We start from the raw sequence: 22,523 nt of genomic DNA, 5'->3' as shown, positions 1-22,523 counted from the left end.
TCCTTAACTTTTTCATTCTGGGATTGCTGGGATTACAGGTGTGCACTACCACACCAGACTTTTCCCGTTTCTTTTCTATATAATATGCAGGGTTTGTTAGTTTTGTTCCAGGTACTAGGGGTTGATCCTAAGGTGTCATGCCTGCTGGCAAGTACATTAGCACTGAATTAGTTCCCCAGGCCAGCCTGTCTGTCTGTCTGTCTGTCTGTCTGTCTGTCTGCCTGCCTGTCTCCCCTCCCCCTTACTTTCTTAGGCAAGGCTGTCCATGCTGCTCTTAACCTTACTCTGTAGCCTGAGTTGGTCTCAAACTTGCAATCCCCCTGTCTTAGCCTGTGTGTGAGTGGCTGGCATTGTAGGCTTATGTCCCCAGGCCTGGATGTACACAGTATTTTGTTACTGTTAGGGAATAGGAAGAAATATCAATGTGCCCACCTCACTCATTCAAGGAAATGAGAGAGATTTTGCTTTTTCTTTGTATTGACTGGAACTTGCAAGGGGGAAGTGGACAGCGGAGTGTGTAGGGGTCCAACACCTGACTGAGGATTTCATACTTTTGACCTGAAGGACAGTTTTAGGTGTGGAATTTACAATGATATTTGGATGAGTTGTCTAAAATATGAGAGGTGTGGGGTGTCTGGGGGAAAGGAGTTAAGGAAGTAGAGAAGTAGAAGTAGAGAAAAAATCCAGAGTCCAGAGTCAGGCAGAGGACATACACAGTGACACAGGACCATTCCTCAAGGCTCACCCCAGGGTCACTGTTTTTGTTGTTGTTTTAACAAAGTCTGAAACATTGCTTGAATACTCAGGACCCAGCTCAGAGATGCAGAAAAAGCAGTCAGCTGACCTTCCTCCTCAGCTGACATCCCAGAAGGAGAAGGAATCCTCTTTCCTCTGCCCAAAAAACCCCTCAAACTGAGTGTCCCTCCCTTCCACGCCATGCACCCCTCTATCGGTCCTCCTGATATCCTCATACTCTGTGTGGTTTTTCCTATGTTCACTCCCTGTCACCTGGTTGCTTGCAGCGCCCCTTGACCTATGGCTGATGTTATTTAATTCAAACAGAAACCTCTTGGATTAAAGGTGTGTGCTAGGGTTGAGCCACACCACAACTAAAAACAGGTTTTTCCAGTAAACAGCACAACTCGGAAGTCACAGTGTGATCAAATATCCTGCAACAGTCCACCTCCAGCTCACTGTATCTACTCCCAGGAGCAACCTGCTGTGTCCAATGCCCGGAAGTTGTGTAGGAACAGACATCCATCGTGGGCTCTTTCTGCTTTACAGATACCTTTCACGTCCTCCTCTTCTTGGGACCCTCTGAGACCAGCCCTAATTGTTATTCCACAGCAAGAGACCATGAAAAACAAAACATTAACCAGACATAATGGCTCACTACCTAAGCCTTGCACTTGATAGGCAAAAACCCAAAGTCAAAAGGAGGAAGGGCTTTTCCTTAGGCAGACTGAGGTAACTACAGGAGCCACTACCATGCTGCTGACTTCTGAAGTGAGGACAAATATGCCCAGGTGATCTCCCAGTTGTTGGGTGGCTGCCCTGGTTCATTGCCCATGCCTGACACTCTTTAGAGACAAACCAGGTACCCTGTGACAGTGTTTCCAGCCAGAGGCCACCAGGCTTAGCCGGTAGGGTGTCATTTGTGAAGCTACCACCCATCTGAGACACAGCCTAGCTGGTGGGCTCTGCTTCCAGGTTTGTCTGGGTAGCCACCGGCTCTGCCAGAAGAAGGGAGCAAGTCTCCCCAAGGCTCGCGATGAGGCTCTGGAGGAGGAGCTGCTCCAAGGTCCTCTGTGCTAAGCTTACTCTGCTAGCAGCCAACATCCTGCTGCTGTTTTACACCAGGGAGGCCATACATAGTTTGGTTGTGGGCAGCCTGCACAAGGAGGGGGCTGCGGTGGCCCAGAGCCCCTTGTACCTGAAGAAGGATATGCACCACTTGAGTAAGTACCACGCCTTCTCAGAGAGGACATCATAGGGTGTGAGGGGTAAGGTAGCTTTAGGAACTTAAGGGGAGAAGGGGGCACCAAGGGAAAAAAGTCAGCAGAGAGGCCAATTCTTCAATCTGACTATAGCACTATGGGAACAACGGACTCCAAAGAAAGGGGAATTCTCCCAGGGATCTCATGCTCGGAGACTGAACTTGAGCAAAGATTTCACACAGTTTCAACAACTTGTCACAGATCATCATTACTGGGTGAGACTGGAGCCCAGACAAGGATGTATTAGTGGTGGAGAGGAAGGATGGACCTTGGCCACCTGACGGCTTAGCTGTGCATGTCTTAGGCCTTTACTCAAGCTTTATCTCCCTCAGGGCACAGAAGATGGATTGAGTGTGGGGGAAGGTGTCCCTAGATCTCTTTGTTGCTCTTCCCAACTTGGCTGTTTTAGATGAATCCCTTTTCCTGCTTTCTATTTTTTTTTCCCCTTGCTTTCTATTTTTAATTTGGCTCTTTTAATTGGCTCATTGAGAACAGGGGACTGAACCTGACCTGGGGCACAGGTTGTGATCCAGAAGTTCTATAACAATGGCAGTGTTGAGAGGGCAAAAGAACTGGCTCTGTTTTGCCAAGAATTCTTATCATGATTACGTAGCAGATTTGTTAGAGGGTCAAAGATTCAATATGGACATCTGGCGTGAGACTCTGAGCAAGAAGTGACAGTGACAGGAATGAGGAGAGATACCTGCCAACCCTCAAGGACTATATGGGAAGTAATATGAGCCAGCCTCCACCCCCACCCCAAATCCCATCCCTGTTTTTGAGACAGGATCTTGCTTTAGAGCTCATGGTGCTCTGGGATTCTCTATGTAACCATGTCTGTCCTGGAACTTAACTATCTTTCTGCCTCAGCCTCCTGAGTGTTCTGGGGTTGGTTGTAGCCTGACTGGCTGATATACACTCAAGTTTAGCTTCTTGATTTAAAGTTCAGGGTAAGGTTTCAACATGCCTTGGGATGGTTTGTGATTCTGTTTCCTCGAGAAAGCCTCACGTCTCCGAATTGCCAGGAGGCATTGAATGTGTAAACCAGGATCAGGGTTACAGCCCCGGGGTGTGCCAGCCTGGAGCTAGAGCTAACGATGCAGTTGCAATTATTATTTCACTTGCAGCTCGCAGCCCTGCTGCCTCAGTATTCGGAGGACTGGGATTCTAAGCATGTGCTGCCATGTCTGGTTAAAGCATCTTTTAAAATGACAGAGACGTGAAAATCAGGCAAGGTTCTGTATACCTGTGATCAAGAGTTCAAAAGAGAAGAAGTGCTCTCAAAGTAATAAATTAATCAAATAATAATATTCACAGAGGGGTCTGGAGGTCAGGGGACACAGGGCCATTGTGTGAGCAGGTGCGCAGTATGGAACAGCGTGAATAATAATGGGGTTTGATTTGAACACTCAGTACTGTGCTCTTGCTTTTCTTTTCCACCGAGCAAACACGCAGGGCATTTACATGGTCTCTTTTGACAGACGAAGCACTGTTTCCTCTTTTAAGTTTATTTTTTCTCATCTGCCTTTCATCTTAAACTGTCCAGGTCCCCAGTGTCCCCTTTGTAGGACAGCCCCCCTGCAATTGGAAGACTCTCAGCTGGGCCCTATCTCTTAAAGTCTCTACTCTCTCCTAATGGTGCTGGGGAGGAAGACAAGCCTCAGGCCCCCAGCCTCTTGTGGAGACATTTGAGATGCAAACTGTAGCAGAGAGAAAAGGCTCTTGGGGATGTTAGGATGGAAAGCAGTGCCCAGCTCTCTAAAGATTGGTTGAAATGTTTCCACATCACTCCCACCCTCTTTATTTGCAGGAAAAAGTATGAAATCGACTACGAAGCGACAAGGCCACGTAGCAAAGTGGGGAAATGGTGAATTCCTCCCTGGCTGGAAGGAAATGAAAGTAAGGTTGGCACCCAAGAGATTCTTCCTGAGCTCCAAGATCTTCCAGCAATGGGGGAAGGGGCTCTCCGAGGCGCAGCAGCAGGAGGCCCTGGACTTGTTCCTGGAGTTTGGCTACAACGTGTTCCTCAGCAACCAGTTACCCTATAACCGTAGCATCCCTGACACCCGTGACGCCAGGTGCGCTGGACCAGAGGTGACTTTGGTGATGACCTTTCGAGGCCAAGCAAGTGAAGGGGTAGAGGGAGGGATGACAGAAGCTGAGGACTGTGGGGAAGGGGATGAACAGACATTTTTATGGCTGTATTTGATTTTGTTTTGTTATTTTGAGGTAAGTCCTTACCATGTATCCCGAGGTTGGCCTCAAACTAGAGATCCTCTGGCCTCAGCTTTCTGAGTGCTGGGATTACAGTGTGCCCTACCACCATGCCGAAGTGAGCCCTTGTTTTTAATTTATTTTATGATGGCGTACCAGAGATGATATGGACTCATCCAGATACTGCTGGTTCCTTGGAAAGGGGGTGAGGCAACTCAGGAAGAGATGTCCAAGGATTCCTTCCCATTGGAGCAAATCTTCTGCCAGATGGAGACCTCAGAGCAGAGCCAGGACTTGCTCCTGTCCCACCTCACTCAGCAGCGCTGCTTTCTGCCTTGGCTTTCCCTCAGTTCTCCACTTGGATCCTGTTCCTGATTGAATCTCAAATGTGGAGTCTTTCCTGGGTGCAGCCCTCCTCCCAGTTTCCCTCCCCCACTGCTCCAGCTCCTTCTGCCCTCCTCTCTCTCTCTCTCTCTCTCTCTCTCTCTCTCTCTCTCTCTCTCTCACACACACACACACTTTCATCCTACAATTAAAAACATACACCATTCAAGCTTTTTCTTTTCTTTTTTTTTTCTTTCTTTCTTTCTTTCTTTTTTTCTTTTTTGAGACATGGGCTTAAGTAGCCCACGCTAGCCTCAAAATCTTTGTGGCTGAGATGACTTTGAACTCCTGATCTTCCCATTTTAATCCTGTGTGCCCTGGGTTTACAGGTGTACACCACCACTCCTGGCTATAACTTTGTTGACAGATATATCACAGAATTATCCATTTAAGACATGAAATGAATGGGGTTTTTTTTATTACAATTAATAAATTAACTGAATCAGGGCCTCGTTATGTAGTCTAGGTTGATCTCCAACTTTTGGCGGTCCCTCTACCATTAGTATGCTAATGGTACAGATGTGAGGCACTATGTCCTGCAAAGACTTTTAGTATGTTCAGGGTTGTGCACAAGCCACACAATCTTGAGACATTTTGATCATCTCATAAGGAAAGCCTGTGCTCTTCAGAAGCCATGCTCCATTTCACCCACAGCTTCCTTGTCCCTGTGGATTTATCTGTTCTAGGCTTTTCTTAGGATGGAATCATGTAATATGGTGTGTGTGTGTGTGTGTGTGTGTGTGTGTGTGTTTCTGTCTGTCTTTTTTTCATTTTCTATAGTGTGTCCAAAGTACTAATGCATGCAATGGCTAATGTGTGCAGTGATACTTCCCCCTTATGCTGATGTGTAGCAATTTGCTTTTGTGTGGTCCAATGTTTTCAGGTCTGGGCTACAGTGAACAGTATTGTCGTGTTTTGCTTTTTAAGTGAAGCTGAGTTGGAGTTTGATACACACGTGATAATACACAAACAAGAAGGTTAAGGGGAAAAGGGGTACTCGGAAAGAAGTGACATACCCTAAAGCGTGGGTGTGGTCTTCTTAAAAAAAGGCTTGTTTCGTGTGCAAGCTTGTATTTGAACAAAGGTCTTCACTTTGTAGACCCTGCGGTAGAGCTGCTGGCTCATATGGCTATCTCTGTGTTTAGCCTTTTGAGGGCCTGCCTGCCTGTTTCCTAAAGGGGCTGCACAATTGGCTTATATTCTGTCTTTGAGGGAGGATTGAGAATTCAAGGAATTTGAGCCCTGGGCTACATAGATCTCTGCCTCACAAGGGTTGGGATTGCAGGGTGGGGCCACCCTGCCCGGCAGAAGCCAGGTCTGGTGCTGAGGCTGAAGCCAGGCCCTTGTGAATATAAGCAAGTGTGCCACCGATGAAGTGTAGTCCCAGAGTCCTGGCATTTGCTCACCTGCTCTCCAAAACATGTTACTGTGTGCATGTCTGAGCAGTTAACTTGTTGGCTGTGAGATGGAGTCTCATTGTGCTTTTTTTTTAATTTAAAATTTTGAGGCCTAATGATGTTAAACATCTTTTTATTTGCTCATTATCTATTTGCATGCCTTTTTTTCCTTTTAGAAGTGTCTATTTGGATACATTGTTTTTTATTATTGAATTGCAACTTCCTTCCTTCCATCCTTTCTTCCTTCCTTCCTCCCTCCCTCCCTCCCTCCTTCCTTCCCTCTTTGAGCTGTTTTCCAGGACTGAATTAAAGGGGGGGGGGTGGGAGAGTGAGAGGCAGCACAGCCAGTAGCCCCTCCTCTCTGCTTCCTGATGTGTGGCGATGTGGGAGTTCCAGTCACTTATTCCTGCCACCATGACCTCTGTTGTGCCCTTTCCTACCCTGATGGACTGTACCCTCTTGAACCTTGAGCACAAAGGAACCCTTCTTCTCTTAAGTTGCATCTGCAGGATATTTTGTACCATGGGTGGGAAAAGTTCCCAATGCAATCAGAGGCTTCACAAATGTGGATATTTAGCAGGAAAACTGAGAAGCGCTTTAATTTTTAAGTGTGCATCGGCTATCATTCCAGAATGGCAAAATGGTGAAGCATCTTCCCCCCCCCTAACAAAGCAGCCATCTGACTGGGGAAAATGATGCACAACAGTGCCAGAAATGTCTCTCAAGGATACACAGCAAAAAAGAATCATCCTGGCAAGAACATTTTCTAAATCTCAACAAGGCTCAGTGGGAGTCTGTGGCACATGAGCCACTGTTTTCTCTCTCTGCCCCGCCTCCCCCACCCCCAGCTCTGCAGAATGGGAGGAGTGTTCAAGGGGGCTCTCACCGCTGCATTTCTCATAGAGCTGTGGTTTCACCCCTGGGAAGGGCAAGCCATCTGCAAATGCTTCACACCTTCCCCATCCCCACAGTGAGAGGCAGGTCCTCTGCCTTGGGAGGTGGCAGAAGCACCTGTGACTCCTGCCCTCCTCACATCCACCTCTTCCTCCATCAGCTAAGTCCTCTGCCTCATGCCTGATCTGAGGGTAGAATTTCAGCTCTAACTGCACCAGACCAAGAGCTCTGAGGTCCAGTTGTCCCCTCCCCCAGACTGCTTTCACAGAAGAAGTTGTATATTGGAACACCAAAGTCAGGAAGCCCAGAGGATGCTGTCTCCTTCTTACCACCTTTCTGTTCTTTGTGTTGGCTTGCAGAATAGCATGTCACTCCAGCTCAGGACAAAGGAGCTGCTCTCAGCTCCCCCTCAGCCCCTGACTACTGATGCAGAAACTCTGTGCAGGATGGAATGCAGGGTGAAATTCTTCCCTGTTCTTTATAAGGAACTGGCCTTATGTGGAACAGCCTTTAAGTCCAGGTGTCACTACTATGTAGCTCTGGTTGTCCTGGAACTCACAGAGATTCACTTGTCAATGCCTCCCTAGTGCCGAGCTTAAAGGCTTGCGCCACCACTCCCAGCTAACCATGCATCCTTGGTGGAGAACTTGAGAGGAAGCTCATAGCTTACCATCTAGCTAGTAACCTGCATGATGGTGGAACATTCAGAAATTTAATAGAAGCTGGGAAGACACAGACAAGAAGAACACCCTGGGAATCACACTCGTGCCTGGGGGGACTAGCCATGCCTGTGTGCCAGGATTGGCCTGCACCCACCGAGCAGCAAACAGATGGCCATCATTCCTCAGCCCACGCACAGACCCACCAAAGGGCAGCGGAAGCCTCTGGGCATTCAGGCCCTTGTCCCACCTTCTGAGTAGTGTAAACAGTAAGCCACTCTGACCCAGGTCAACTTCTGGGATTCTAGGCACAAAAGAAAAGCCATATGTCATAATTTCTTCAGATTATACTTCTTAAAGTCTTTATACTCATCCTTTTGACCTTCACATTCCCAATTTGCTCTGGAGACTTTAATTAAAGTCACATGTCACTTCATGATCCTTTGAGTTTTGGGAAATGTGTTTACATAAACTAAGACAGCTGAAACATCATTGGGTGACTTAGCGCAAAAGGAACCATGTTTGTATATGTGGCCTGTCATAGACTGAAGCACTTACATGTGGCATATCACTTTATATAAGAGAACCAGGAACATGCCAGTGAAGAAGCTTGTACAGGGGCTGGAGAGGTGGCTCAGCAGTTAGGAGTACTTGCTGCTCTTGCAAAGGGTTCAGGCTTTATTCTCAGCACCTACATTGAGGTTCACAACCATATGTAACTATTTCCAGGGGGCCTGACACCCTCTTCTGGCCTCTATGGGTACTGCAGGAGTGTGGAGCATATACATATAGACAGATAAACATTCATACACATAAAGTAAAAATAAGTAATTTCGAAAAAGAGGCTTGCTTAAGAATGCTCCTCTAATTGTTCATAATTTCCCCAGAGAAAAAAAATACCCTAAGTATACTTCATGCCCATGTGCTGGCAAATGGATAAGCAGTATAGGTTAGATCTTGTCAATGTAATGCTATTTGATCACAAAAAGAAAGCTACTGGTACCTGCTGCAACACTAATGACAATTTTATGCTCAGCAGAATATACAACTTGCTTTCATTTACACGAAAGCTCCAGAGTAAGTAAATATATGTAAAAACAGAAATCCATTAGTATATGTCTATGGCTAATGAGGACAGTGAACAGAATGGGTTTGGGAGAAATAGCAAATAACTTGCAATGTTTCAGGCTTTCTTTATACATGATCAGTTATTTTTCTAAAATTAGAGGCTAAGGATATGGCTTGGTAACTAAAGTGTTTGCTTCCAAAGCTTGAGGACCTGAATTCTGAGCCCGAGCACATCTGTCACCCCAGTCCTGGCAGGTGGATACAGATGGATTCTCCATGGCCGTCCAGCTTAGCCTAATTGAAAAGCTTCGTGTTTAGTTAGAATTCCTGTATCAACAAAATAAGGTTAAAAACAATCGAGGAAGGTGCTTGACATTAACCTTTGACCTCCATATACATTAACTCTGACCTCCACATACATTAACCTCTGACCTCCACATACATGTTTTTTTTTTTCACTCTAAAATTAATGCTAGCACTTACTCAACTCTGTGACTGACAAATCTAGGAAGTCGCATGCTTTTTAAATAGATGGATTTTATTGCATGTAAATTATTTCTCAGTGATTGTGCTTTTAAAATGAGGGTTTTGTAAATACATATAAAGCCATAGTTACACAGATGACTAAATTCTAGGCATCTGATGTATAGCATAGCATCTGTAGATGAATGAAAAGGTGATGGATTGCCTCTGTATGAGCAGAAAAAATTGTAAAAAAATAGATATTAAAACCTTTTTGCTTCTTGGATAAAAACCTGAGGTTTTTCCTCACCCATTGCTTGAGGTTTAGTGACTTGAGGAAGACTGGATATCAATGTTTAAGTAATGAAAAAATAATGTGTTACGAAGAATGCTGTCTTACTCTCACAGGTGTCTTCAGAAGACATACCCCGCCCAGCTCCCATCACTCAGTGTCATCCTCATATTTATGAATGAAGCGCTATCTGTCATTCAGAGGGCCATCACCAGCGTCACCAACCGGACCCCAACCTGGCTGCTGAAGGAGATCATCCTGGTGGATGACTTTAGCTCCCATGGTGAGGATCCTGAGGGAAAGATGGGAAAACATGGGTCCCATTGGCCATCTCAGCTTGGCTGCAGAGAGATTGTCACGTAGGAGTTTGGGACATGATGAGTGTCTCTCAGGAAGAAAAGGAAAAGATAAAGTAGTGATCATCTGTGCCAGGTATGTTTAAATTTCATGAAGCCAGGAGTACAGGTCATCATCTCAGTTGCACACGTAAGGAAACAAAGACACAGTAAAAGCACAGTGTGTCCAAATTGCATGGCAGAAGCTGGGCACATGGTGCATGCCTGTAATCCCAGCACTCAGGGAGGCAGAGGCAGGTGGATCTCTGTGAGTTTGAGGTGAGCCTGGTCTACAAAGTGAGTCCAGGACAGCTACATAGAGAAACCCTGTCTCAGAAAACAAAAATCAAACAAATACAAATGTTACTTTCAAATTGCATGGTGGGTCAGTATGGATTTGGAGTCAGGCCCGAGTCATGTGACTTGAAAGTTATCTGTGTCCCAAGTAAACAGCACTATGAAGGAGACCTGAGGGTTGAGGTGGGTGAGACCACAAGCAGGGCTCTCAGACCCTAAGAAGGGATTCAGAGCCTCCCTTTATAAGGCAAGACTAAATTTCTCAGGTAAGAAAGCTTGGGGAAAAGGATGCTGGGATTCTAGGATTTCTCGGGTGGCAGTAAGTCTTGTCCCCAGGCTACCCAGCCCCAGGTCTACCTATCTAAGAAGGACACAAGGGGAAGAGACAGATTGTAGTCTTAAGTACTTGCTTTCTCCCCCCCCCCACTCCCCAGTTTTTGAGACATGGCCTCAGGTAGCCCAGGATGGTATAAAGCTCACTACGCAGTCAAGGGTGATTTTTGTCATACATGTTCACCTTCCTAGTGCTGGAATGACAGCTGTGTGCTACCACATCCAGTCCAGGCAATACTGAGGATGGACCTTGTGGGTTCCTGCAGGTTAAGTGATGATCATGCCCTGCTACCATCGTTTCTCTTGAGCTATACTACTGGGGGCACACCACCGTGATGGGCCTGAGGGTTTGCCTTCTAAATTCAGAACAGCAGCTTCCTCCCCTAACAGATGGATCCCCAAGAATCACAACATCCCAGGGTTCACTTTCATGCAAACCATGGCTATGGGTTATTCCAACCATGCTAAGAAGGATAGCTAACACCATTTCTTCTTGCTTCTACCAATTTTGGGTATCCAATAAAAAGACACCAGGATTAAATTATAGAAACAGAGGTTTGGGCTGATGATAAAGAAGGATTTTCAAACTGTGTGGACTTTTGAAGTGGTAGACCTTTTTAAAAAATGTATTTTATTAATTTATTCATATTACATCTCAATTGTTACCCCATCCCTTGTATCCTCCCATTCCTCCCTCCCTCCCATTTTCCCCTTACTCCCCTCCCCTATGACTATGACTGAGGGGGACCTCCTCCCCCTGTATATGCTCATAGGGTATCACGTCTCTTCTTAGTAGCCTGCTATCCTTCCTCTGAGTGCCACCGGATCCTGCTCAAACTATGGTACCAGCCAAGGACAATACATGCGGTAGGCCTTTTATTCCCTTGCTGGGCATCTTTAAGGATGAGAGAGATGAGAAGGGTCATTGAGCCTGAGGTCACTGCAGAGAGAGCAAGAGAGGGGTGGGGCTGAAAAAACTCAGCCCCTGAAGAACCACTTCTTTTCATTTACACCCCCCCCCCCCATCCTAGCAGTGTCATTAACTTAATGAGAAAGGAGAAAGACTTTATAGAGCAAATTACCCTGGAAATCGTGAACGAGAACAAGTTTCAATCATTTCTAGTTGTGGAGATGGGTACCAACTTGTACCCTGGTTCAGCTAGTAAGAAAAAGGAGATCTACATGTGTACCCTGCATATCTGAAGGTCCAAGACCAACTTGGTCCTGTCTGAGGTGACCTTAGACAAGATCTCTCATTTCTCTGGGACTCAGCTTCTTCATGGAGCTGATGCAAAGGTTGGGGTGGAAGGCCTCAAAAGATCTCTGCACCCCTACAATAGTTCTATAGTCCCGTGCACAAAGGTAGGAAGACAAGATGTAATTCAAGACTCTGTAGGGGGAACAGTAACACTGGTGGTACAAGTAAGATCACTTATGAGGGCAGCAAATACATGATGAAAAGCCAGATAAAGCTGCCTACTGTCCTAACTGCCAGCAACATGCGACACATCATTCAAATTATAGGGTTTTTTTGTTTGTTTGTTTGTTTGTTTTTCTGTTTTTTTCCGAGACAGGGTCTCTCTGTGTAGCCTTGGCTGTCCTGGACTCACTTTGTAGACCAGGCTGGCCTCGAACTCACAGTGATCCGCCTGCTTAGTTTTGTTCTATTTACGGCTATTGTGGTGGTGGTGGTGGTGGTGAGATGCAGCCATACACATGCCACGGTGCACATATGGACGGAATGTTGTAAAATGGGGCAAAAGCCAGCAAGATGGCTCAGTGGACAAAGTTGCTTGCCTTCAAGCTGGATGGCCTGAGTTAATTCCTCACCCAGTAAAAGGAAAGAACTGGCTCCTGCGGGCTGTTCCCTGTCTTCAACATGCATGAAACAGATAGGGAAATAAATAAATAAATGAAAAATAAAACCAGGCAAATTTTAGTGCCACAGCCATGTAAGTGTTGATTTTAGGAGCTGGCTAACCCAGGTTTCACAAATAGACTCATCTCTTGAGAGAGTAACCAACAAGAAATGTATCCCTTGAAAATAAGGAGAGGGGGGATGGGGGCATTTAGTAGAATCAAGCCGCTGTGCACCTGGGTCTTGAGCCAATGCGTGATTAAAGGTAGTGGATGTGCCACTAACTGGGTGTGTAATTTGGAAAGTTTTTTACTTTTCCCATGCCTTAGTTTTTCTTCTGTAAATTGGGAATACTTTAGTTAGTGCTAATATTCACGGGGTGTGTCTAAGTGAATTAATATTATTAGCGATGCATGTAATACCAGTTCTTGGGGGGCTAAGGTGGAGGTACTACTTTGAGTTTAAGAGTACTAGGTTACAGTGTCTGTCTGTCTAAAAAAACAACCAAGCCAAAAACCATACGTCATCAGTAGACAGCTGGGTTGTTTGGTTAGCTATTTTGCATACTACTTAGCGATTTGTATGAAAGCGGAGGCTGCTTTCAAATATGTAAAGAAGGCAACTGGTAGCCTGCATTGACAAAGGCAGAGACAGGCTTTGTGACAAGAAGGGGAAGAGGGGGAAGGAAAAAAATCCGTGTAAACAGTCTGGGAAGAGTGAGTCTTGCTTGCATAATATTGAGAGCCGACTAGAGCTACAGTCAGCCAGATGCTAGCATAGAAGATCAGTCTGAGCATTTGTTCCCATTGTGATTCCAGCAGAAGAGCCCAGGATGTGGAAAACAAAGCAAAGCTGCTTATCTTGGTTTTCTAGAAGGCCTTGCAAGTAAGCCATGGAGATTCCCCAGGCTGACTCTGCAAACTCATCCAGCAGGGCTGCAGCCTTAGATTCCCAAGCCAGGCCTGCCTTGCTTCTTTACCTAGAGTTTCTCAGTACACAAGAAACTCCCAGGAATCTATGAGGGTGACCCTAGCTAAGATTCTTAGGGATGGAGGCTATGGATCCTGAACCGGCCATCTGTTGTAGCTAGGCAAGAATTCCAATGGATGGATTTGGACACCAACCCAGCCACAAAACCTTTTAGACCCACAACTTATTTGTCCTGCCTACAAGATGTACAGGAGTGAAAGATGCAACAGAATTTGAGGGAAGGGCCAAGCAATGAGGGACCCAGCTTGAGACCCATGCCATGAGAGAGAGCCCACCCCGACACTGTTAATGATATTCTGTTATACTTGCAGACAGGAGCTCAGCATAACTGTCATTAGAGAGGCCTCACCCAGAAACTGATGGAAACAGTTGCAGAGACCCACAGCCAAACATTGAGTGGAGCTTGGGGAATTCTGTGGAAGAGGGGAAGGAAGGAGTGAAGGAGCCAGAGAGGTCAAGGACACCATAAGAAAACCTACAGAAAAGTAACCTAGGCCCATACGGACTGAACTGCCAAGCACAGAGCATGTGTGGGACTGACCTAGGCTGTCTGCACACATGTAACAGCTGTGCAGCTGGGTCTTCATGTGGAACTACTAACGCAGGAGCAGGGCTGTCTCTGACTACACTGCCTGCCTTTGGATTTCTTTCCCCTAACTGGGCTGCCTCATCTCGCCGCAATAGGAGAAGATGTGCCTAGTCTTACTGCAACCTGACATGCCAAGGCTGGTTGACATCCATGGGGGGCCTCCCCTTTTCTGAGGAGAAGGGGAAAAGGGGGGGAGCAATGAGAGAAGTAAAGAAGGAGTGACTGGGAGGAGAGGAGGGAAGGAAAGCTGTGACACGGATGTAAAGTAATCAAACAGCTTGATGATGATGATGGTGATGACGACAATGACAAAGACAACAACAATGATGACAATGATGTACTCATAGCCAGTGGTTCATATCTCCCAAGCAGAGATATTCAAGGATGGGAAAAGGGAAAAAAGGAATAATACTAAATATTTTGAGGGAAAGGCACTGGGCAAATGTTATCTGCACCCTCAGTAAAGCTTCTGGAGTTGCTCACCTTATAGTGGCATCACCCACAGGACAGTATACATTTCTGTATCACATTCATTTTTGCACTCAGGGTCTCTGTGCTTGTGTGTTGGTAGGAGAACTGAAGGCACGATTGGATGAGAAGATTAAGCTTTACAACCAGAACTATCCAGTCCTACTGAAACTCATAAGGCACAAAAAGAGAAGAGGTCTCGCACAAGCCCGAAACACCGGCCTGGAAGCTGCTACAGCTGATGTGGTTGCCATCTTGGATGCTCACATCGAAGTGAACATTGGATGGTAGGTTCTGGGAGGCTGCGGCTTTCAGGAAAAGACAGAACTAAGCTACTGTATATGACAAGTCAGGATGCTGTCGAGACAGGGAGCACTTACACCGGTCCTTGAACAAAAGGAAGCTATAAAGCTTTCATTCAGGGATGTCTTGTTGGATAGGAGAAATAGTATAGGCCAGGTGTGGGGGCATAAGTCCATAATCTCATGACTTGGAATATGGAGGCGGGTAGGAGAGTCACAAAGTCAAGACACTAGCTGTAAGCACGTTTGAGTGAGGTGGATAAGGCTTAGAATATTCACAATATTGCTAATTTTGTGATTTTGAATAGCCACTTAACTAAGCATTCGTGTCTTTCTCTTTAAAATGCAAAATGTAACCACTGGCAATTCCTCCAGTTTTCCTAGCTCTTAAATGACATGAAATAAAGATTACACGAATAGTGTGGAAAAATCACACAGCAGAGAGACACCATCTGGAAACACGGATACTGTAAACTTAGGTAGAATGTTGGCATTCCTCATTCACAAAGGCCTGGGGGTGGCATTTGGGCACTAATTTCAAATCTGCTCTCATCCTGGCTCAAGGAGTCAGGAGTCCCAACTATCTAGAGTCCTGAAGTAAGAATTCCCACCACAGCAAGGCGTGGTTCATAGAGCATCTCTGCTCCAGCCCTCTGCTGGCTCTGCCTTGTACTCTTCTAGGGCGGAGCCCATTTTGGCTCGGATTCAGGAAGACCACACCGTGGTCGTGTCTCCTGTGTTTGACAATATTGATTTCGATACGTTTGAACTGAAAAAGTACGAACTGGCCGCAGATGGCTTTAGCTGGAAGCTGTGGTGCCAGTATGATCCTGTCCCACAAGCCTGGATCGATCTGGGTGATGCCACTGCTCCAATGAAGTAAGTATGAGCATGCTGAGGGAGTGTAATCAGAGTGAATGTGTAGGGCTCGTCTATCTTTGATGATTGTGATAGAGGTGGGGTGGAGGAACAGATAAAGGAGACGAAAAGCATTTAACAATGATAATAATAGTAAAAAACAAAACAAAACCCAAAGGCCTGGCCCCAGATTAAATATTATAGACATTTTGGGTTATCTAGATTTCCAGAGAAAAATCAGAAGTATTTAGAATTTTAGGAAGTACTTGGGGCCATCTTCTAGCATTATCAGACCATGAAGAAAGATGACAAAGGTGACTTCCACCATCATTTGTGAAGGGTGGTGGCAGCACAGTAAACATTTCAGCAAAGCCTTCAGGATGAGAAGATGCTAGGGCAGCTGCTGAAGGGCACTGCGGGGCTTCCCAGCCCCTCCTCCATGCAGACCTGCTTCTTGGAGAGGTATTAGAAACCCCCTTTGCCATGCACTCTACAGGAGCCCTTCCATCATGGGCATCCTGGCCGCCAACAGGATCTTCCTGGAAGAGCTGGGGGCTCTGGATGGCGGGATGCTGCTCTACGGAGGAGAGAACGTGGAACTTAGCCTGAGGGTGAGCACTTTCCCTCTTCCCTAGGGGACAAAGCAGAGGGGGGCATAACAGAAAGTCACAGGCATTCCGGAAGCCTAGGACTCAGCTGTGTGTACTGCTCAAGAGATGGACAGATAGCCACATTCCCAGCCCCTGGGGTGACAAGCGAGTGGTAGGCAACAAGGCCTTGGAGGGGAAGTCTCTGGTATAGGCCTGTATCCTGTGATGTCAGAGCTTTGGTGGTCAGTGGGAGAGCTGAAGCTGGGTAGATGTTCCTTTCTCTCCAGAGGATTCCAGGAATTTTAAATGCATTTTCTGGGGTTGACCATCTCTGGGGAAGACAAGCCCAAAGACTTGATAGACATGTACCCCACCATTGAGACACAGTGCCGACTCCTATATTTTTGAGACGGGGTCTTTTCCAGTTGCATCGGCTGAATTTGAAGCTGCCATCCTTCTGCCTTAGCTTCCCAAGTCAAACTCCCCAACAGAAACTATAAAGCTAAATTCTATTTAGTTAGTTAGTTAGTTAATATTTTTGGGTTTTGTTTTTGTTTTTGAGACAAGGTTTCTCTGTGTAGCCTTGGCTACCCTGGACTCACTTTGTAGACCAGGTTGACCTTGAACTCACAGAGATCTACCTGCCTCTGCCTCCTGAGTGCTGGGATTACAGGTGTGCTCCACCACACCTGGCTTGTTTTGTTTTTAATAAGAGAGCTTTTGGAAAAGTATTTTATCAAATCTATTTATTTTCGTGTGTGTGTGTGTGTGTGTGTGTGTGTGTGTGTGTGTGTGTGTGTGTGTGTGACCTCCATATGTGTGGAGGTCAGAGAACAACCTGCAGGAGTCTCCTCCCACCATGTAAGTCCCAGAGATCTAACTTAGGTCATCAGACTTGGCAGCCGGCATGGCATCTTTAGTCCTTTGGCCAACTCACCAGCCCAAGGCTGAAGTAAAAGCACCACACAGCATAGCGGAATTTGCACCAGAAGTCAGAGAGAAGAGCCCAGATCTCTCTCTGCTACTGCAGGTGAAGTGAGCTTGGGAAGGTTTCCGATACAGGATTTGGGGGTGTTAGCATATGAATGGCCTTCACAACCTTAACTCTGGATGCCATCCCCAAGATAGAAAGGAAGAAGAGACAAGGCCAAAGGTCCCTTCCCCCACCTTCTCTCTCTCTCTCTCTCTCTCTCTCTCTCTCTTCTATACAGGGTCTCATTATGTGACCTTGGCCGGCGTGCAACTTGCTATGTAGACCAAGTTATCCTGAGCATACTACAGTGTTGCTCTGTCTGTCCAGGGCTGAGACTACAGCTGTACATCGTCACACCTAGAAAGATGCCTTTATTAACTCATAGCATCTGTGATCAGGGTCCATGTGAGGCTGAAAAATCAATAGACAGCCAGTATTGAATTCTCATTTAGGCTGGGGAAGGAGTTGCTTTTAAGGTGGCAGGATGTTGATAGCATTCAATGCCTTAAAGCCTAAACAACTGAGGCATCGTTCAATTTTTGCTTTTGTTCATTTGTTTGTCTGTCTGCTGACTGACAGTTGGAAGCCACTTTTAGTTTCTGGTTATGTGTCTATGGCTGTACCCTATATGGTAGCTTATCACACATTGGCTGGCTTCTTTAAAACCAACAAGAGATTATGTCTTCTAGCAGAAGATGGATGTTGCTATCTTTTAACATGCAACCACACACATATATTCAAGGCCATCCTTTTTGGTTGGGAGGTGTCAGGCCCATACTCAAGGCAAAAAGCTTAGGGGAGGGTGCTGGCCTCAGGAGGAGGGACCAAGAAGGCTATTAGCATCTGTCCACCCTGTAGCTCTGTATCTGGCATGTTAGTAGAAAAAGAGTGTGGGGAGTTGGCTAGTGAGAATGCCTTAGGACTCAGTACCTCTAGCCTAGTGTCTTGGCTTCCTTGGTCTGAGTAGCAGAGCCTTTTAGGAGAGCTTCTGGAAGGAGGCTGGACTGACAGATGTTTGATACAGTGTGATTTATGGAAGAAGTTTGGAAAGTGACATTAAAGTGGAGGTGGGAAGACTAAACTTATAGTGACTGATAAAACACTTTCTGGGATGCCTGTGGTGGCTCATGTCTGCAGTCCCAATTGCTCATGGAACTAAGACAGGAAGATTGCAATGAGGCCAGTGTGGGCTAAATTGCAAATCCCAGGCCAACTTGAGCTTTAAGAGTGAAACCCTGACTCAAAAGAGGAGGGCCTCAAGTGGGATCTCCTTGTCAGTTCATCAGCTGTAGGACTCTGTCAGTGAAGGAAGGTGGCCTTGTCCTCTTGCAGGTGTGGCAGTGTGGAGGGAAGATTGAGATCTTACCCTGCTCCCGGGTTGCTCACCTGGAGAGACATCACAAACCCTATGCCATGGACCCAGGAATTCCCTTGCGGCGTAACGCTCTGAGAGTGGCTGAAATCTGGATGGACAAATACAAATACATGGTCTACTCGGCCTGGAACCTCCCCCTCCAGGTTGGCCATGGATTGAACAGAGGGGGGAAATGAAGGAAGAGGCGGTGTCAGGAAAGGTGGGGAAATGAAAAGCTTTAGGATAAACACAACATCCAAGGCTTGATAAATGAGGTAAGGCTCATTCATTGATGATTCATTAGTGGATGAGGTAAGGTTTAAGGTAAGGTCCCCAGTTTGTGGCGACTGTTCACTGTTGTATGTACATATAATGCTGTGTCCAGATACTGTTTGATACATTCATCTTTCACCTTTGGGGTTTTGTTTTTTAAAGATGGGGGTCTTCATAGCATCTCGGTCTGGCTTGGAGCTCGTGGCAATCCTGGCCCAGCTTCCTCAGTGCTGGGAGTATAGGCTCACCTATGAGTTGTTTAACCGTTATGCACCTCCAGAATGTGTTATAGACCAGGAAGCCAGGCATAGAGAGAATTGGAAATAAACTGTTGGACAGAACACTCATGCAGGTGGCAAGGAGAGATATAGACTCAAAGCAGTCAAGCCTGTCTTCTAGATTCTTCCATGCTCTTCATCTGATACCAAGGGAAGGACACAGGACATCTCTGTCCCCCACCTTCCTCTAAAGTAGAGTCTCCTGTAGCCCTGGATGGCTTCAACATGCTTTGTAGCTGAGGATGACTTTGGCTTTCTGACCCTCCTACCGCTGTTTCCCAAGGGCTATGAATTTAAAAGCATGTGCCACTGCACTCTGTTTCATATAATGCTGGGTACTGATCCCAGGGTTTTGCGCATGCTCAGCAAACATTCTACCAACAGAGCAACACACCCACCCCTGGGCATTTGCTCTCTGAAGAGGGTAAGGATATGGTTGGTGGCCCGTGGTATTGTAGTATTGCCAGATTCACATGAATGGGGGTGCTCTGAGCTAAGCCCACATCCCCCCCATCTGCTTGAGGCTACTGTGCTGTCTTCTCTCTCTGACCTCTGGATCCTGTTTATTGAGGCATGCTTGGCTCACAGAGACCAGTCACTGCATTGGAAGATGCCCCTTCCATCACGGGGGATGATCAGGTAGTCTCCAGAAAGCTGTGGAGTCTGTGGAATTAGCCTAGAAGGAAATGCCTAGGAACAGGACTGGATGTGACACAGGAAGCACTAGTCTCAGGAATATAAAAATGTCCAAAATACCTGAACCTCCTTCAAAGTTCCCGCACTGAAGTCTCAGTAGTCTCCTACAATTAGCTCACTGTTGAGAGAGGAAGTCTCTTGGTGTCCAGGATAGCAGTCTTCGTGGGCAAATGAGTACCCCTCTTCCGTGCAACCTTAGCTTTATGCTTAGACAGTGTCATACTTGGGTTGTGCCAACTTGTAAAGGAAGTTCCCTAAACCAATGAACTAAGTACCATCAGAAGCAGACCTTCTGGAATTCTGGGAAGACAGTAGATACAGTTTCTGCATGCCCTTCTCCATCTTCCTAGCTCCAGTATTCCTTCACAGTGGTTCCTCACTAAAACCCTTTCTGTATAGTTCCCTTTATAGTCTGAGTCTTGGTACCAGAAGTTTCACTTAAGCTTTTCCAACCATTGTATTTTACACTCTTTGTTGCCAGGGCATCTATTATTTTTAAAAATTATCTGTGTTACCTGTAGGCCTGGCTAGTGATGAATCAAGACACAGACACTTGTTATATTTTAAAATAGCCTTAGTTAACCTGGGGCAGGGCAGATATCAATCCTCTAAACTACTTCCTATAGTAGGGCCTCAGGCATGGGATCCCTGCCTTAATTCCATGCCATCTGTTTCCAATTACTTCTATTAAGCTACCTCCCATCTATAGTCTCATATACTTGTTTATGTTCTTCATCTGGGCCGGATTCTCCATCCACGAGGCCGGCCATGTGTTTCTCCTCCAGCTAACCCATGATGGCCTTCCTCTCTTCACTTTAGGTCTCTCTCCTTTTGGCAGTCTTTTTTTTTTTTTTTTAATTAGATTCCTCTCTCTCCAAGCCCCACCTATCTTCTTTGTCTTGTCCAGGTGGGATGGCTTTTTATTAAGCAAAAGGTGGGTCAGGCAGCAAGAAGTAATTAGCATCAAAACACATCAGATCATCCCAACAGGCATCGCAAAAACAAGGGAAATCAGTCCTGAGAGGTCAGCTTGCATCGCCCCCACACAGGCTCTGTCTGGAGAAGGGCTAAAGGGTTTTCTCTTTTCCCTGTGAATATAAGATTGTAAGGTTATCTCTATGGTTACAAGGAAACAGTCCGTGACTACACGTCAACTGATGGAGTCCAGGGTGCTGTGAAGTGTCATGACCACATGCCACCCGCACTTTTCTCTTCAGAATTCTGGGATCGACTATGGAGACATTTCTTCCAGAAGAGCACTCCGGGAGAAACTGAAATGCAAAACTTTTGACTGGTACCTGAAAAACGTCTACCCGCTCTTGAAGCCGGTCCCCAACATTGTCCGCTATGGAAGAGTATGTGTTGGTTTGTAAACTGCAGTTCGAATTTGAACTGCTTCATTGTGAAAAGACAAGGCTGGACACCCAAAGCAGCCAGCTTCCTTCCTCTCCTACCCCTACTTCAGGTCCTGAGTGGTTTCCTTTTGTCTCTCTATTCCCAAACTCTTGTTCTTTTTTTTTTTTTTTTCCTCCTCCCCCTACTCCCTTTGCAAAGTGCAGCCCTTGCTTGTCACCTTAGCTTCTCATCCCAGGTTTGGCTTTTACTGCTCTGAACAGGGCAAGATCAGATCGCCCTCTGCTGGTTTTGTTTTCTGTCATCCTGTGGTATAGTCAAAACCCAAACCAAAAAATTCAGGGCCTGGGGTGTCTTCTTTCTATAACTTTTTTTCCCCCAACGGTGTGATTGTGTTTTTTCCTTTAGATGAAAAATTCATTGGATGAAAATGTTTGCCTGGACCGAGGACCTGTCCCAGGAAACTCTCCCAAAATGGCACCTTGCCATGAGTTCAGTGTTCAGGTATCTCCCACCGGCATCCCGCCCAAGGTAGTCTGTATTGACTCAGACCCTGAGAACCTGGGCCACAGTTAGAGTTTACTTATTGTTAGAGGATAGGGAAGGCAGGAGGTGAGCACTCTTGGAAACGTGTAAGCAAGTGCTGTTTGCAGAAAAAGTACGACAGTGACAGGCAGGCCCACAGGGGCAGGGAAACAGGAAGTAAGGCTCTACTATATGACATTCATTCTCCGGTGACAATTTTATTGGCAGTCACCTCCCATCATTTCTTTTCCTCTAAACTTGTGCCTATGCCATTCATTTTGCTGGTGTGTGCCTTGGAAGCTAGACAAGCAAGCCCATTTTGCTCCCACAGAAGGAAGAAAGTCCCTGCACAGTTGGAAGACATATGACACCAAGCGGAGGTTGTCCTTATGGGACTTTGTCACTGAGAATACAGACCTATATTTTCTTACCTTACTTTAAACATTTTTTTAAAAAAATGTATTCTTCTGTCACACATTACACCCCTACTTCAGCTCCCCTCCCTCTACTTCTCCTCGGCCCCCTACACTTCTCCCCCAGATCCACTTCTCCTCTGTTTCCCTTCAACAAAGAGCAGGAGGCCTCCCAGGGATAGCAATGAAATGTGGCATAGCAAGGTACAATAAGACCAGGTACAAACCTTCATAGCAAGGCTGGAAGAGGCATCCCAGTAGGAGGAAAAGGGTCCCAAGACCAAAGAGTCCTTATTTTGCTTTTTTTTTTTTTTTAAATGTGTTTAAAGATATATTTATTTCACGTGTAGAAGTGTTTTGCCTACATATGTGTAGGTGCAGTACACGAATGCCTAGTGCCCACAGGGGTCAGAAGAGGGCACCGGATGTCCCTGCAACTGTAGTTATAGATGGTTGTTAACTGTCATGTGGCTGCTGGAAATGGAACTCAGGTCCTGTGCAGGAGCAGCCAGTGCTCCCAACTTCAGAGCCATATCTTCAGCTTTGCCATGCCATCTCTTGCTTGGCATGCTTCCATCCCACCTCCTTCCAAGTGCTGTGCCTTCAGGTGCATGCCAGCTCGCTCTGTTATACAGTGCCAGAGATCAACCCAGAGCTTCCTGCATGACAGG

At 46.2% G+C, this 22,523-nt stretch overlaps 1 protein-coding gene across 1 annotated transcript in view; it reads left to right on the top strand.

Moving 5' to 3' along the window:
• The first annotated feature begins 1,679 nt into the window (after window positions 1-1,679).
• Galnt8 (polypeptide N-acetylgalactosaminyltransferase 8) overlaps window positions 1,680-22,523 on the top strand; it is a 29,538-nt gene continuing 8,694 nt past the window's right edge. The window contains exons 1-9 of the mRNA XM_051155658.1: window positions 1,680-1,958; window positions 3,808-4,075; window positions 9,484-9,650; window positions 14,341-14,524; window positions 15,221-15,418; window positions 15,894-16,008; window positions 18,293-18,478; window positions 20,779-20,916; window positions 21,323-21,418. Of these exons, the coding sequence (XP_051011615.1) occupies window positions 1,772-1,958; window positions 3,808-4,075; window positions 9,484-9,650; window positions 14,341-14,524; window positions 15,221-15,418; window positions 15,894-16,008; window positions 18,293-18,478; window positions 20,779-20,916; window positions 21,323-21,418 (1,539 nt within the window). The 5' untranslated portion in view covers window positions 1,680-1,771. The remainder of the gene's footprint in view (window positions 1,959-3,807; window positions 4,076-9,483; window positions 9,651-14,340; window positions 14,525-15,220; window positions 15,419-15,893; window positions 16,009-18,292; window positions 18,479-20,778; window positions 20,917-21,322; window positions 21,419-22,523) is intronic.

Source organism: Acomys russatus, chromosome 13 (assembly GCF_903995435.1).
Source record: "Acomys russatus chromosome 13, mAcoRus1.1, whole genome shotgun sequence".
In the NCBI taxonomy this organism is placed as follows: Eukaryota; Metazoa; Chordata; class Mammalia; order Rodentia; family Muridae; genus Acomys; species Acomys russatus.
Note: the sequence above shows the minus strand (reverse complement) of the source record. Positions and strands in the feature narration are given on the sequence as shown.